The following is a 16,965-nucleotide window of genomic DNA, read 5'->3' on the forward strand; positions in this document are numbered from 1 at the left end:
TAAATTATTAAACAGTAAAACATTAACATTTAAGAAGTAAAGATACATTGAGTACTACTGTAGTGCTTTCGGGTATAGTACATTTTTTGTTTGCCCATTACATGCATAAATGTATACATTTTTTGGTGTACCTACCCAAGAACACGCGACATGACCCGGCAGTTAAAAATTTATCGCTCCAGCAATTTTAACTCTGTTACAAAGTCATCTAATATGGTATTGCAAACGGCAGCAGGAGCGTTTCTATAAACTCAATTTAAACTTACTGTTTACACCGTGCTTTGAAGATGCATAGTATGCGACACGTGTTTCGCCGTAATTGTGGGCTCATCAGGAGTACACAGTCACTGCACTCCCTTACTGGAATCGATCCTCGGATGTAGAGGCGAAGCCCCTAACGTTGTGCTACGGCGTGTGGTTCGTTCATTTGACAGCATGTAGATCGGGGTAATTACATTGCAGGCATTCGTAGTCTGATTCACAATCTGATTGTATGGGTGGTTACCTACCAGGTAACGCTTGTGGTTGGTGAGAAAGTCGGCTAACTTCTGCCACGGTGCCCTCTTTCAGTTGCGAGAAGCAGATCATACAATGGTTGAAATAGTTTAATATATATAGCAAAATCACCGCGCTTCGCAGGGGCGAATATGGTATTGCAAACGGCAGCGTTTCTATAAACTTAATTTGAAGTTACGGTTTATACCGTGCTTTGTTTCATATTCTTTTCCTACTTTATCAATTGTGTAATGTGTTTTTTGAACAGGTTTGATTCATGGAAGTGATCACTCCTGCTGCGTTCAGTCACTTCACGTGAGCCGCTCTCTTGTGTGATGTTGCGATGTCCACGGGTTTATTTAATGTTAGCTAAGACCCGGCAGTTAAAAGTTTCTCGCTACAGCAATTTTAACTCTGTTACAAAGTGATGCAAACTGTCGTTTATACCTCGTGTCTTCTCATTAAACTTGTATCTTGCGAATATGGCATTGCAAACGGCAGCGGGAGCGTTTCTATAAAGTTAATTTAAGGTTAGGTTTATACCGTGCTTTTTTATACCTCGTGTCTTCTCATTAAACTTGTATCTCGCGAATATGGTATTGCAAACGGCAGCGGGAGCGTTTCTATAAAGTAAATTTAGACTTACGGTTTACACCGTGCTTTTTTATACCTCGTGTCTTATGAAGATGCTTGTATGCGTCACTCACTCGCTTCTTATTGTTTCGCTGCCTTGTCAATTGTGTAATGAGTGTTTTCTTCAGCGCTGTTTGGGGCTCCTCCTTCTTTTCTACGTACTGAATTCACAGTCAGTTCACGTGATTACGTGGGAGGCGTGATGACGCGACACGCAACTCAGTCTCCTACGGCCATCTTGCTGCCTTCCATTACAGTATATGGACAAAAAAGAGGTTCCAGTTATGACCATTACGCGTATAATTTTGAAATGAAACCTGCCTAACTTTTGTAAGTAAGCTGTAAGGAATGAGCCTGCCAAATTTCAGCCTTCCACCTACATGGGAAGTTGGAGAATTAGTGATGAGTCAGTCAGTCAGTCAGTGAGTGAGTGAGTCAGTCAGTCAGTCAGTGAGGGCTTTGCCTTTTATTATTATAGATCTATATATATATATATATATATATATATATATATATATATATATATATATATATATATATATATATATATATACACACACAGTATATACACCACACACACACACAGGAACTTCTTTAAAGTTTTAATTTGCCCTCGGGGACAAATAAAGTATATCTAATCTAATTTGATCTAAAAGTGCATTTAAAAAGAATAAATTTAAAGTGAATTGAATTTGGTGCATGTCTCCAGTTATGGTTTCACTCTCTCATATCACACTTGAAACCTGGGAAACCTTGTGATCTATCAATGCCAAAAGCTCAAAAGGCAGGTCCTTTAGGTAGAACACGACATCTTGAGGTGTTCGATGTGGTTTGCGATTGACCATTGGTGTCACACATCTTTCCATCTACACAATAATTATGAGCACACTACTAAAATGACCGAAAAGCTCTGTGCCTACCTTGGCACTCTATGTCTTGACAGTAAACACCTTCTGGAGTGCATATGCTGAAGAAAGAAAACAACAGACAGATTGATAACAACAAGAATTGGAATATCATAAATAAAACACATGATTTTAGATAAAACTTTTCATGTTAGGTTAGAATACCTTGAATTTACAGTTTTACAAGTAAACCTCTGGTCTTGTTGGGTCCATTAGTAAATGAGTGATAACTGCCTTAAACTATGCAATGAGTGAAACAGGAATATGAGGAACAAAATGATGAAAAACAGGTCATTCAGTCAGAGCTTGTCAGTCCCTGTCCTTAAACCTGAAAATACTGTAACATCGAGATCTCAGATTCCCCGAAGTCCTAATGTCTACTTCATTTTTTGGCAAATAATTCTACATATTGACAGCTGCACATGTGTGGAGATATTTTCAGATGTTTGTGAGAAATTTATACCTATCCAGTTTCTACCACTACTCCACACTGTCATGGTCAGGGTCTTATTTCTGATTTTTTTTATAAATACTATTTAATCACTAAAAATTATTGATTTAAAAAATATATACTGTGGTCCCCAGGGGGCGATGCAGCTCCCCAAACTCTTTACACAAAGGCTCAGACACAATTTGTCTTTAAACAAAAGGGTTTTATTGTGTGAAACTCTTACAGGTGAGGGTTTCCCACACCACAACCACACTCTAATTCTCTCTCTCTCTCTCTACAACTCTGTCATCTCTTCTCTGCTATTCCTCCAAGATTTGTCTTCCTATTCCCAACTCTGGCTCCCGGAGTTGATGCAGGCAAGTTCTTTTAAGTAAAGCCCAAGAGTACTTTCAGTGCCCAAGACTGTGGCTTGGGAGTACTTCTGGGTGAGGCTGGATCCTGACAAAGTAGGGCTTGCTAGTCCCTTCTGCGCCTCCTGGCAGCACTCATGGAAACAAACAGTACTGAGCCAACAAACTGCAGTTCCCAATGTCCTCTGTGAAAATCTGTACAGGTGCCATAACCCAGGGAGGCTGCCATCTAGCATCATGGTGGAGACAATGACCTAAACAAACTGTCTTCTCCTGTCCTTCTATGCCTTTGGTGTCCCATCTAAGTAAGTATCTCAGCACAGCCCTGGTTGGGATGCCAGTCCCTGTGTAGTGTCTTTCACAATTTATATTTTAGTCTTCATCACTGCTCCTCTAGAGCACCTTGGAGTAAGACTGTGCTCCATGTATTCATATTGATCTTCTCACTAAGGAAATGCTGAGGACACAAGACTAGCCTGGTGTGAATGTGGATGTGTGTGACGTGCAGTGCCATGGGTTACCTTAAGTTGTTATGCTCTGAACTAGGAACATGGGTATAGATAATGGACCAAAGGATGGATGGATTTTCTTCTTCAAATGAAAATAAGAACCAAGTAAGTCTGACATATAAAACCATTTAGTCTAACAAGCTCAATTGGTAAGCTAATAGGTAAGATGTCCATGCACCTCATCCAGATGCTCCTTAAAAAACCATAAAGGTTTTTTGCTTTAGTCAGGAGTCACCATCCAGGACATGAACCTTGCACCCAACTGTCCGCTTGGACCCCTAACAGTTCATTAATGAGGATGGACCAGTGGTGAGTGAGTGAGAGACACAACAAAGTAGAAATTGTCCAAAAGTGCAAAGTGTACAACTATTAAATTGTAAAGTGTCAAAGGTGCAGTTTCATCAATGTTCAATAGATAAATGTTCATAAACACACAGCAAAGAAAAATCGATATCATAAATATGTGACTTTTTTAAACTGGCTTCAGCTATCTGAACTGGATATTTGTTGACAATTTCCCTTTGTGGCCCTTTGTTTGAAGAAATTGCATCCTTGAATGTATTCCCACTTAATTTCATTACAGATCCCCATGTTCTTACTTTAAGAAAACATGCTAGTGATTTGACCAGTTCTCACCATTGCTGGCATTCCCCCACCAGCCAAGTCTCCCCCACCATTAGCTCCTGGTTCTTGTGAACGCAGAGAGGGGGGCAGACCCCCAGGTCACACATTTTTGTTTGGGACTGGTCAGTCTGACATTTTTCATCTTTCATTTCTGTGGTGGATGATCTGTCAGAAAACAGAACAAACAACAAAATTCTTTAGGTAATATCAAAGTGCAGAAAGAAAACAGTTTACTTCATTCATGCAAAAAGAGAGTTGATAGAACTTGAAAGAGCCGCAGCTAAGGAGGTCCCAATGCAAGAGTCATGCAGAATGGTGGTCTTCTGTTTTGTTAACTTGCTTTTTACACTTTACTGTTTATTACACTTAATAGATGACAGTGTGTTGGCAACTTATATAAAATATATATATTATTATTCAGGGAGTGGATATAGAGGTAGTTCACTCTTACAAGTACTTGGGGGTTCACATTAATTACAGGCTGGATGGGTCTCATAATACAGAGGAACTAAATAAGAAAGGGCAGGGCAGGCTCTTTTTCCTCAGGAGACAACATTCCTTTAAATGTGGGAAGTGACATCCTTCACACCTTCTACAACTTTCTGATGGCCAGGGTGATTTTCTACGCTGTTGTGTGCTGGGCTGGTAACATCACTTCAAGAGAGGCCCACCAAGTCAGCAAGAAAATTAAAAAGGGCAGACTCAGTTATGGGCTGTACTCTGGACCATGTAATGGGCGGCCGGGTGCCATGCCCGGCTGGGATGCCCCTGCTGTATATGGTCCGGGGGAGCAACCATGGGCTTCTCACTACCTCCCCCGGGACGCTTGGTGGCAGCCTCCCTGGGTGAAGATGGTGCCTCATTTCCCACAGGGCTCCATGGGAGATGGAGTTCTCGACAACCCTGTGGGAATCTGGGGTGGCTGCCAGGGGGTGCTACATGGATCCCGGAGCTGGTGTGGACGACTCTTCAGCCCCACCCGGAAGTGTAATTAGCAACAGGTGATCAAGCACCTGGAGCACTTCAGGGTGGGCTATAATTATTGTATTATTATTGTGACTCAGGTGTCGCCGAGAGTGGCAGCCTTTTCAGCAGCTCCATGTACAACTTTATTTTTCTACCTTTTATTTTTCTCTTTATTATTTTTTATTGATCACTCCTGTCACTTTCTTTTATGTGGATTCGTTACACTTGGTTACACTTTTACTTTTACTATGTGGACATGGATTTTTACATGCTGAGACTCGTCTATTCAAGTAGTCAACTTCAAGCACTGAGAACAAATGCCAGTGTCGGTGTGGTTCTCTATTTACCTGACGAGCCAGAGTCGGGAGGTGGAGGACGAGGCTAGATGGGAGGAGTGGTGGTGCCAGGAGGAAAGGGTTGTGATTTGTGTGCTTACTGGAACTGTGTTGTGCCTGTGGGGTTTACAGGGAAGACGTGCCTCACAGGTGAAGAAAAATAAAGTCTTTGTTGTGTTTTACACGTGCCTCAGTGTGAGTCTGTGCTGGGTCGGGCGCAATATAGCGCCTTATATCACAACATATATGAAATGAAATTTACATTCTCGAAATTACTTCCTGTAAAATTGCCTATATCCTGAGAAATTTGGCTTGTCATAAATGTCATCAGTACTTCAAGTACTTTAACATTTGGTAGTGAAACCATTAAGGCTTTCTGGTCTCCCATGTAAAACACCTAAACTGGTTTGGTGCCCGTGTGAAAAAAAGCTTTCATTTGGCTAACAGGAGAGAGAGCTCAGTCCAGATTTTTAACATCTAGATGGCCATAAGCAGAGATGGACACAACCAGTTTAGATTTCTAGTCAGTGATTTGCTTGGAATGTCTGCAGGAGTTTCTATGAAATGTCCTAAAACACAAAACTGTTTGTACTTCATTCATGATGATTTAGATTGGTGCTATGTCCAGGGTTTCAACTGATGCTATAATTTAATTAAGCAGGTTCATAAATTGATAGGTTACTCTAGTATTCATTTTATCTTTGTCTCAATTGACTGCACTGGATACTGTAAATAAAATTGAGTCCACATTTATTTGAACTATGGAACCCTATTAGAGTACTGTTAAAATTAAATTCTCTGATTATCCTTAGACATGTACTTTCCTACACCAGCAATAAAAAAGAAATTAGTATACCGTATATACTCGCGTTTGAGTTCATCCGCAGATAAGTCAGGACTTGATTTTACTGTATCATTTCTGGTATTTTATAATGTCGGTCGTATAAGTTGAATGTGGAAAACTCGCGCTATTGGTCCAAGAGATTATGATATGTTAACGCCCACCTGAGAGAGTCACCACGTAGCACACGGCCTTTATTTTCTATGTGGATGCAGCAATGCGCTGTATCAGCGGGTGCTCCTCACCACTCTCCCTCTCTCTCTATTGTACCTACGTGACCAGCTTCCACCATTCGACAGCCAGAATCGGGAGGAAGAGGACGAGGTTGTCTGGGAAGAGTGGTGGTGCCAGAGGAAGGATTGTTTATGTTGACTAAGTGCTTGGGGACTGCGTTGTGGCTGGAGGGATTACGGGGAAGACGTGTCCTCCAGCTGAAGAGAAAATAAAAAAAAACACGTGATTTTACACGTGTCTCTGCGTCAGTCTGTGCTGGGTCGGGCGTGATATAGCGCCTTTATCACAACCACTTAGAGTTTGCAGTGAAGGAGAGAATGAAGACAAAACCGAGTGCCATTATGAACAGTGCGGCACATCCTTTAGCAAACGAATTACCCAGCAGTGTGTCAGGAAATGCTATAACAACAGCAATTCTCCTATATAAGTGCCTTACTTTGTCTGTGACAGCCAAGTCATAAGTTTTCTTTCTTTTTAATTTTCTTGCTTTATAGTAATTTTGGTGTGTGTTCAGACCATAGTGTGTGTGCGTATATTTATTTGTTTATTCAATTACTACCTATTTGAGTATTTATTTATTTAAGGAACATATGTAAAAAGCCCTGCGGAGGGCTGGCGGCCTGCCCGGGGTTTGTTTCCTGCCTTGCGCTCTGTGTTGGCTGGGATTGGCTCCAGCAGACCCCCGTGACCCTGTAGGTAGGATATAGCGGGTTGGATAATGGATGGATGGATTGATGTAAAAAGCATAATTTCCCCCTGGGGACAAATAAAGTTCTATCTATTCAGCTATCTAAAAATGAACAAATTTTGTTTTTTGTACCTTTAGTCTTCATTTTTAGGTTAGAATAGATTAGGTTATATAAACTTTATTAATCTCATTGGGGAATTTCAGATGCATACAGTAGCAGAAACAGAAAAAAACAAGAATACAGACTAACATGACAGGTGATAGGCTACAGTTCTTGTAGAAACTGACTTGATGCAATTGATGGCATTTTCTTTAATATTTCTAATAATATAGACCACTTTGCAGAGATCTGTTTTCCCTTTGTCATCATAGAGACTTTTTCTACTGCTCAGTGGCAAAACAGCACAATGAAATCCATGGTGTTTCAATGTTGTATAGCAATAAAATGTGAAAACTTACAAAGAGGGTGAATACTTTGTATAGGCACTGAATACTGTAGGTAATGGTATAAAGGGAGAGCATCGTGATGGGCTCACAATTTCAAAATGGTAAAAGTGATGTGCTAAACGCATTATTTTTTTTTTTGTTTTCTTTCACAAATTTTTACCATGTACCGGCTCACCTGAAGCGGGACCGCTGACCAACCCCACAAGAGACGCTGCAGGAGGACCAAGTAGACCAAGAGCTCCAGCCACAGTGAGACGGCCCACAAGTCAGGTTGGTGCACTGAATGTGTCCATCTATGCAAGTGCAATTATTACATTCTTCTTGTCGAGAACTACCAGGAGCCCAACTCTGGCCTAGTGCGTCCATGCATTCACACTGCCATGGCTGGACACACGACCCATCCTGCTCCAGATATCCTATAAAGGATGAAGGCAATAATATTTAACTGGTTAAAAGAGGTTGTCACATCACACATTTTTAATAACATTCGAGACCTGAATAACACTCAGAACTCCTTAACATCTTGCCCTTGTTCCTAGATAATGAAGAAGATGCAAAGTATTTGGGATTTTTATGCTATTATCATAGAATATTTAAACTACCAAACCAGTTGTTCATTGCATCTTTCAACTTATTATCACCTATGAAACCATTCAAATACGTTTCAGCCGCTAAAAGAAGGCAGAGACCACAATTTCTTATACAGTGGAACCACAACAAGGTGACGTGATAGTTATGAAGTTAGACACTTCTGGCAGACACATGCTTGCTTCACTATTATGTTATGGTACTTGTACTGAGTGCAATGATAATAAAGTTGAATCTAATCTAATCTAATCTAATCTAATCATACAAGTGTGCAAATGCTTCTGGGTGATGGAGTGACACGATAATTTTGCTTTGAATTCCCCAGAGTCCTGAGTCTAAATCCTAGCCTGAGCAGTACAAATGTGAAATTTGAATTTAAAAAATTATGAAGGGAATTAGTGGAGTCGATTGAGACAGTTACTTTAAAATAAGTTTAGCAACAATATGGGGTCACATTTGGAAACTTGTCAAGAGTAAATTCCGCACAAACATTAGGAAATTTGTCTTCACTATGAAAGCAAAGACAAACGGAATAAGTTGCCAAGTGGTGCTTTGGACAGTAGAACTTTAGGAGCCTTCAAAGCTAGACTTGATGTTATTTTGGATTAATTGGGTGTGTAGGACTGGCGACTTATGTTGGCTGAATGGCCTGTTCTCATTTAGATTGTTCTAATGTTCTAACGAGCAAGTCACCTCAATCTAGATGAGAACAGGCCATTCAGCCCAACAAAGCTGGCCAGTCCTATTCACTTAATTCTTCTAAAATAACATCAAGTCGAGTTTTGAAAGTCCCTAAAGTCCTACTGTCTACCACACTACTTGTTAAATTATTCCATGTGTCTGTGGTTTTCTGTGTAAAGAAAAACTTCCTGATGTGTCTGCAAAATTTACCTTGAACAAGTTTCCAACTGTGTTCACGTGTTCTTGATGAACTCATTTTAAAGTCACAGTCTCGACCCAATGGACTAATTCCCTTCATAATTTTAAACACTTCAGTTGTGTCTCCTTTAATCTTCTTTTGCTTAAACTGTAAAGCCTCAGCTCTTTTAATCTTTCCTCATCACTCATCCCCTGTAGCCCTGGAATCAGCCCAGTCACTCTTCTCTGGACCTTCTCTAGCGCTGCTATGTCCTTTTTGTAGCCTGGAGACCAAAACTGCAGACAGGACTCCAGATGAGGCCTCACCAGTGTGTTATAAAACTTCAGCGTCACCTCCTTGGTCTTGTACTCCACACATTAGGGTCTAGCCTTCTTAATGGCTTTTGAACACTGTCCAACAGTTGATAGCAATGAGTCCACTATGACTCCTAAATCCTTCTTACAAGGGGCACTTCAATTATCACACTTCCTATTGTGTATTTTTTACTTCCTCTATGTATTACTTTACATTTACTGACATTATATTGCATCTTCCACAAATTTGCCCACGCATGTATGCAGTGCAAGCTCCTCTGTAATGATTCAACTGAATCAAGATTATCTACCAATCCACCTAGCTTGGAATCATCTGCAGACTTAACCAGTTTGTTACTTATATTCCTATCCAAATCATTTATATATATTAAAATAGCAGCATTGTGTTTATGTATGGGTTTCCTCAGGGCACTCAGATTTTATTTTCACATCTCAAAGATGCACTGTTAGCTTCAATGGCAATTTGACAGTATTTGTTTTACATTAGCTGAGTACGAGTGAGTATAGAGGTGGGAATGCCCTATAATGTACGGACAAACCATCCAGAGTTGGCAGGGTTCCTTGCCTTGTGCCGGATTTATTAGGATGAGCTATGGCTCGTGCAAACCTGGTTAAAGAGATTTAGGATTACCCTCAGCAACTTAAAGTACCGCTGTTTGGTTGTATTGTAGTTGTTAGGTGACCCTCTTTACCCCTTTAACAGTCTTTATTAAGCAGACGTTACAAGAATGTCTTAAATCCCATACTCTTTCAACACTGCCAGGTTCTGTGGTTCAGCACATCCTCCTTCCTTCCGTTAAACATCTATAACTTCAGGCAATTAGATAGAATAAAATAAAGAGGAAGGAGGTAAGTTTCAAATTTAATAATGTATCATTGATTATTAGTCCAAATTAGATGAAAGCAGAGTACAATGTCAGTGTTGGATGCAAACCAAACCATACAACCGGATGATGCTAGATGTGTAGTTTCAGGCGGCACATTAACTTGTCGTTACACTCTGTTCTTTCTGGTCACCTCTTTTCGGGATGGAACAATGCTAGAGAGAGCATGCCTTTGTAGATCTCTCCTTATTTCCCTTTGTAGATCCGGACACAACTCCCTTTCTAGTTCAGCTACTTTACAGTGCAGCACTCACTAATGAAACAACCCACGCAAACTCAACCTCAGGTCTACCATTTTCTCTTGTTCCAAACAAACAAGAAAGAAAGGAAACAAATAAACTACAAAACTGATCCAGATGGTGTTTACCTTATCAGTGAAACTCTGGGGATAGTAAACTGGTTTGTCCAGCTTCCTGACTCTTGTAGGTGCCAAGGTGGATAGACTGGCATCTCCACCAGGAGGAAGGGTAATTCCTTACCTGAACAGAAGGCCATAAGGGAAGGAAATAGATAGAAAGGCAAACTGGCTGGGGTAGTTGTGAATAGCATTCCTGGCCAGGAAGATATAATAGAAGGACAGAGAAGGACTTTATCTTGGGGCCGTGTAGTCCTGCAGTACTTCAGATGGCAGCATCCCTCAGGTAGAACTCCCATTTGCCCATCCACAGGGCACATTGGGAACTGTAGTCCTGATGGACAGCCCTGACGGGGTACGTGGGTACCACCAGAGGTAGTTGTGTGGAGATGACTCAAAAATTGAAGGAGGTTCCACCTGACCATGAAGTGCTTCTAGAGTGTAATCACATGGTACTGGAAGTACACCCAGGTTTGGCATAAAAGAAGTCGCTCAACCTCATCCAGGTGAGTTGGAGTCAGGAGGACAAGGCTTGCCAGGAGGAGAATAGAGAATTAATATATGAATTATGCTTATGAGTATTTTTTTGAAGAAAGGACCTGAAATAGGTATTTTTGTATAATAAAATTTACTTTGTTTTGAACCATTGGCTGTGTACATGCACTGTCTCTGGAGCTCAGTGGAGCCTCCTATCTGTCACACTCTTTAACATTACAAATAAAACTTATAAAATATTTGTCAACCTATACGCTAGATATTGCTTATTTTACACTCCACCACACTCCTCCATTAAAAGTACTGCTTTACGTTTCCTTAACACTCCATTTACCTTCAGGGCACCGACATCCTGGCTGACATTCTGTGGTATTAAGACAGGTGATACCCTGCTGTAAGTCGGAGCAGTGGCGTGGGCAGCGGTTGGCACAGTCCACAGTCTCCAGACCTGGTGGGCAGACCTCACCTTCTGTGAAATACAGGAAAATAAAGACAAAGTGTAAGACTTTCCTTGGATTCATGCTGAACAGTAACAGGAGGTTGGAGAAAACATGTAGACCCCCTAATGATCACTTAACCTTTAGTGAAGTAAACCACGAACTAAACAAAAATGACAACATTTGCATGCCACAAAAAAAGTTCGAAGCCAGGTGGCCTCAGGATCGCATGTCTGCTTTTTGCAGATGATGTGGTCTTGTGGCTTCATTGGGCTGTGACCTTAGACACGCATTGAAGCAGTTCGCAAAAGTGAAGTGGCTGGGGTGAGGATCAGCACCTCCAAGTCTATCGTCATGGTTTTCAGTCAGGAAAGAGTGGAGTGTCTACCCCAGGTTGAGGATAAGGTGCTGCACAAGCTTAGGAATTTGAGTATCTTGGGATCTTGTTAACAAGTGAGGGAAGAAGGGAGTAGGAGAACAGACAGGCAGATAGGAGCAGTGCCTGCAGCCATGTGGATGTTGTACCGGCCAGTCATGATGAAAATGGAGCTGAGCTGAAAGGTAAAACTCTCAGTTTACTGGTCAATCCACGTTCCTTCCCTCACCTATGGTCAGGAGCTTTGGATAGTGACAGAAAGAATTAGATCATGGATACAAGCGTCTGAAATGAGTTTCCATCGCAGGGTGTCTGGGCACAGCCTTAGAGATAAGGTTAGAAGGTTAGACATTCAGGAGGAGCTCAAAGTAGAGTTGGTTTGGGCATCTGATATGGATGGGGAGATGTTTCAAGTACAGTATATCCAACCGGGAGGAAACCTTGGGGTGCACCCAGGACACGCAGGAGAGATTTTAACTATCGGCTAGCCTGGGAACACTTTGGTATCCCCCCATAAGAGTTGGAAGAAGTGGTGGGGAAAAGGGACCATTGCTTCGACAGCTCCCACTGCTACCTGGATATACATTAGCAGCAGAAAATGGATGGATGGATGAATAGATACAAAAAAGTTCCAAATTAACAGCACTGATATAATCTTAAATTGAATACAGTCAGATGAGAACAAGTCTTAGGATAAAAAGAATCAAAAGACCCTCATAAAGTATTGAACAGACATGTAGCCTACAGTTTATTGTACAACTTTCTTGGCTCAGTTTTCATGCTATAAAATGACAGCTTTTCCTAATATAAACATATTTCATTTTTGCTAAAATTTACAACACAAGTCCTTGCCAATGTTGTCCTGGCATCACTCCCAGCTTTAAAGTGTACCATCACAGTTTATAGAACATATGTGGTAAGCTAAGAGCTGGGTGATATTTTTATAGTCAGCTGTGAATTAAATAGTATTGGAGAATTATTAAAATAAACATGAATCCATCTGATGATCCACTCCACAAGGGCCACAAATAATGAAGGACTGGAGTTGTTTGAATCCTGCTGGGATGAAGATGAAAAAGATAGTTTGAAGAATAATGAATTGTGGCACCTCTCACTGTTTATCTGGATGTGCTACGTGCAGAGTTATGATGGCATATACAGATAAAGAAACTAATTCAAGAACAAGGAGAAACACTGGCAGCAAATAAATTTGTGACTCGGGTGGTCCAGAGGCCGCTGTTAAATTTGCAGTACATTGGTATCACTTGAACATTTAAAGGCAGCATGGTGGCGCAGTGGGTCGTGCTGCCGCCTCGCAGTTAGGAGACACGGGTTCGCTTCCCGGGTCCTCCCTGCGTGGAGTTTGCATGTTCTCCCCGTGTCTGCGTGGGTTTCCTCCCACAGTCCAAAGACATGCAGGTTAGGTGGATTGGCGATTCTAAATTGGCCCTAGTGTGTGCTTGGTGTGTGGGTGTGTTTGTTTGTGTCCTGCGGTGGGTTGGCACCCTGCCCGGGATTGGTTCCTGCCTTGTGCCCCATGTTGGCTGGGATTGGCTTCGGCAGACCCCCGTGACCCTGTGTTAGGATATAGCAGGTTGGAAAATGCATGGATGAACATTTAAATCAGAAAAAAAGTATGGTGCCTTGAAAAAGTATTCAGACCCCTTGACTTTTTTACATTTTGTTATATTGCAGCCTTGAGTTACAATCATTTACATTAATTTGTTTCCTAATCAAGCAACACTCAATATTCCAGAACGACAAAGCGAAAACAGGACTTAACACATTTTTGAAAATTGATTAAAAATAAAAAACTGAACTATCCCATTGACACAAGTAGACCCTTTACTCAGTTCTTAGTTGAAGCCCCTCTTGCAGCAATTCCAGCCCAGTGTCTTCTAGGGATTCACCCAACAAGTATCACGCACCTGAATTTGTGGATTTTCTAGCATTCTTCTGTGCAGATTCTCTCAAGCGCTGTCAGGTTGGACAGAGACCATCAGTGGACAGCTATTATCAGGTCTCTCCAGAGATATTCAATTGGGTTCAAGTCTAGGCTCTAGCTGGTCTACTTTAAGGGCATTCCCAGAGTTCCGACAAAGCCAGTCCTGTATTGTCTTTGCTTTGTGCTTAGGGTCATTTGTCCTGTTAGAAGGTGAATCTTCAGCTCAGCCTGAGGGCCAAGGAGCTCTGGATTAGTGTTTTTCTTCATGGAGAATATCTCTGTGCTTGGTTCTATTCAGCTTTCATTCTACCCTGTCTAGTCTGTCATCCCTTGCTGCTGAAAAAGAACCCCACAGCATGGCACCACCATGCTTCACCATTGGAATGGTCTTGTGCGGGTGGTGAGTAGTGCTTGATTTCTTCTATTCACGACTCTAAACTTGACTTTATCAGATTAGAGAGTCTTGTTTCTCAAACTCTGAAAGTCCTTTGCGTGCTTTTTTGCAAACTTCAAGCGGGCTTCCATGTGTGTTTTACTGTCTGGCCACTTTGTTATAAAGCCCAGATCGATGGAGTGTTGCAGAGATGGTTGTCCTTCTGGAAGTTTCCTCCATGTCTACAGAGGTTCTCTGGAGCTCACCCAGAGTGATCATCAGGTTTTTGGTCACTTTTCCTATCAAGGCCTTTTTCACCCCAATTGATCAGTTTGGCCAGACAGCCAGCTCCAGGAAGAGTTATGGTTGTTCAAAATTTATTCCATTTAAGAAGGCCAGGGAATCTTTAATGCTACAGGAATGTTCTTGTAGAACTTCCCCATGACACAATTCTGTCTATATAAACTCCCTTTGACCTAATTGCTTGTTTTTTACTCAGTTCTGGAACCTTCTATAGATAGGTGAGCATCTTTCCTAATCATGTCATTGACCACAGACAGACTCCAAAAAAGGTGCAGAAACATCTCAGTGATGATCAATAGAATGTGATGCTTCTGAGCCAAATTACATTGTCACAGCAATGGGTCTGAATACTTGTGTCAATGGAATATTATGGTTTTTAGCTGTCTGGACACTCTGTCATAAAGCTGAAATTTGTGGAGTGTTGCACTTCTGGAAGTTTCCCCATTTCCACAAGGATCTCTGAAGCATAGCCAGGGTGACCCATGGGTTCTTAGTCACCTCTCTTACAATGGCCCTGCTGCCCTGATTTCTCAGTTTGGCCAGATAGCCAGCTCTACAAAGAATTATGGTGGTTCCAAACTTCTTCCACTTAAGAATTATGGAGGCCAGTGTGCTCTGGAGAATCTTCAATGCTGGGAATGTTTTTTTAGCCTTCCCCAGGTCTGTGTCTTGACACAATCCTGTCTCTAAGCTCTGCAGGCAGTTCCTTTGACCTTGTGATTGGTTTTTGCTCATATGTGGGACCTTCTCTAAACAAGAGTGTGCTTTTCCTAATCATGTCCTGTCAAATTAATTGAACACAACTGGACTCCAAAAAAGGTGTAGAAACATCTCAGCAATGATCGATAGAATGTGATGCTCCTGATCCAAATTACATGGTCATAGCAAAAGGTCTGAATACTTATCTCAATGGAATATTTTTTATTTTGAATAAATCTGCCAGCAATCCTAAAATCCTACTTTTGCTTTGTCATTCTAGGTTTTTGAGTGTTGCTTGATGAGGGAAAAATGAATTTAAACGATTCCAGTATAAAGCTGCAACATAACACAACGTGGAAATGTGAAGGGGGTCTAAATATTTTCTGAAGACACTCTATCTGAAACTCAGAATTTAGAATGGATTGAAAATCAACTCTTGAAAAGTCCACCACAGCCCTTGAGGAGCAAGCTTGCAGCAAGGTCTGTCGATATTCCTAATTTGCAACCAAAATCCAGGAATGTCATGTGCCTGGATACTTTCCACTCTTATTTTTTCATCAGTTCACCAGAGCAGAAGAACAAGACAGTGGTAACCCAAAGCAAAACACATACAGCATATCACTTATAGGAATGATACGCTCCTGCAGAGGTCATTTTGAAAAACCATCAGAGAATTGGTACCGTGTTTCATTGAAATAACAGCAGTGTTATCAGAAGCAAGATACTTCATCGTTCTCCTTACCACAGGGTTTGGTGTTACAAAGCTTTATCTGGTTCTTATCGCCGTCACAGTTACTTCCGCCATTTTTGGGTGGAGGACTAGAGCAAGTCCTGGTGCGAACAGATTTTCCACCCCTACACTTTCTGTCACACTTTGACCAAGGACTCCATCGAGACCAGCCACCGTCCACTGAAAAATCAAAACAAAACTGTTTTAAGGAAAAGATCTGCAGTTTCTATACATTGGTTATTCTTTGATTTGTCCAAAAATGTTATAAATTACATTAAATATATATGTTATTGGATGTTAAAATGGTGAATACTCAGGGTATTGGAAGGTTATTATCTTCATTATTTTCTTTCTGAAAGAATAAGAACTTTGCAGAAGATATGAACCAGAGTTGTTACATAAACATGAATAACATGTACATTTTACTGTAATTATGTTTATGTATTTAAATATAACAGTTTCATATATTATCAATACCATCAATGCCATGATGCCTGCCACAGATTTGTCCCGATAAATCAGAGCTATTAGAAGAACTTTCACACTTTTTATACAGCACCCTTATCTATCAGTCTACGTGTCTAAGATACATTATGTGGCCATCACACTCATTTGAGCTTGCTGCACATCCCAATCCAAAGCCATGGGTATTCATATGGAGTTGCCCTCCCTTTGTGACTATAACAGCCTCCATTCTTCTAGGAAGGCTTTCCACAAGATTTTGGTGTGTACCTGCAGGAATTTGTGTCCATTCATCCAAAAGAGAATTTATGAGGTCAGGTAGGACTACTGATGTTGGATGAGAAGATCTGACTCACGATTAGTGCTCCAATTCATCACAAAGGTGTTCAAGGGGATTGAGGCCAGTGCTCTGTGCAAGCTTCTTGAGTTCTTATGAATTGTTATTATTAGCATTTATGTTTTGTTTCAGCAGTTTTTGTTATTTTGTTCATGTCTGAGCCATATTGTTGTTGGCAATTGTGCTCTGCTGCCACCATGTGATGCCTGAAGTAATAATATGTGATATCATTACTCGGAAGTTATTTAAGATGGCAGAACACTGTTCCTGACAAACAAGATTTTGGGTTAAGTAGATAGTGACTTTTGA

General features: G+C 41.1%; 1 protein-coding gene across 1 annotated transcript in view; it reads right to left on the bottom strand.

The window, feature by feature from the left end:
- sspo (SCO-spondin) overlaps nt 1-16,965 on the bottom strand; it is a 417,885-nt gene that overhangs the window by 97,533 nt on the left and 303,387 nt on the right. The window contains exons 84-88 of the mRNA XM_051928802.1: nt 15,870-16,037; nt 11,329-11,463; nt 7,654-7,894; nt 3,980-4,132; nt 2,049-2,095 (exon numbers count right to left, since the gene is read on the bottom strand). Coding sequence (XP_051784762.1) covers nt 2,049-2,095; nt 3,980-4,132; nt 7,654-7,894; nt 11,329-11,463; nt 15,870-16,037 — 744 coding nt within the window. The remainder of the gene's footprint in view (nt 1-2,048; nt 2,096-3,979; nt 4,133-7,653; nt 7,895-11,328; nt 11,464-15,869; nt 16,038-16,965) is intronic.

This window comes from Erpetoichthys calabaricus, chromosome 6 (genome assembly GCF_900747795.2).
Source record: "Erpetoichthys calabaricus chromosome 6, fErpCal1.3, whole genome shotgun sequence".
NCBI lineage: Eukaryota > Metazoa > Chordata > Cladistia > Polypteriformes > Polypteridae > Erpetoichthys > Erpetoichthys calabaricus.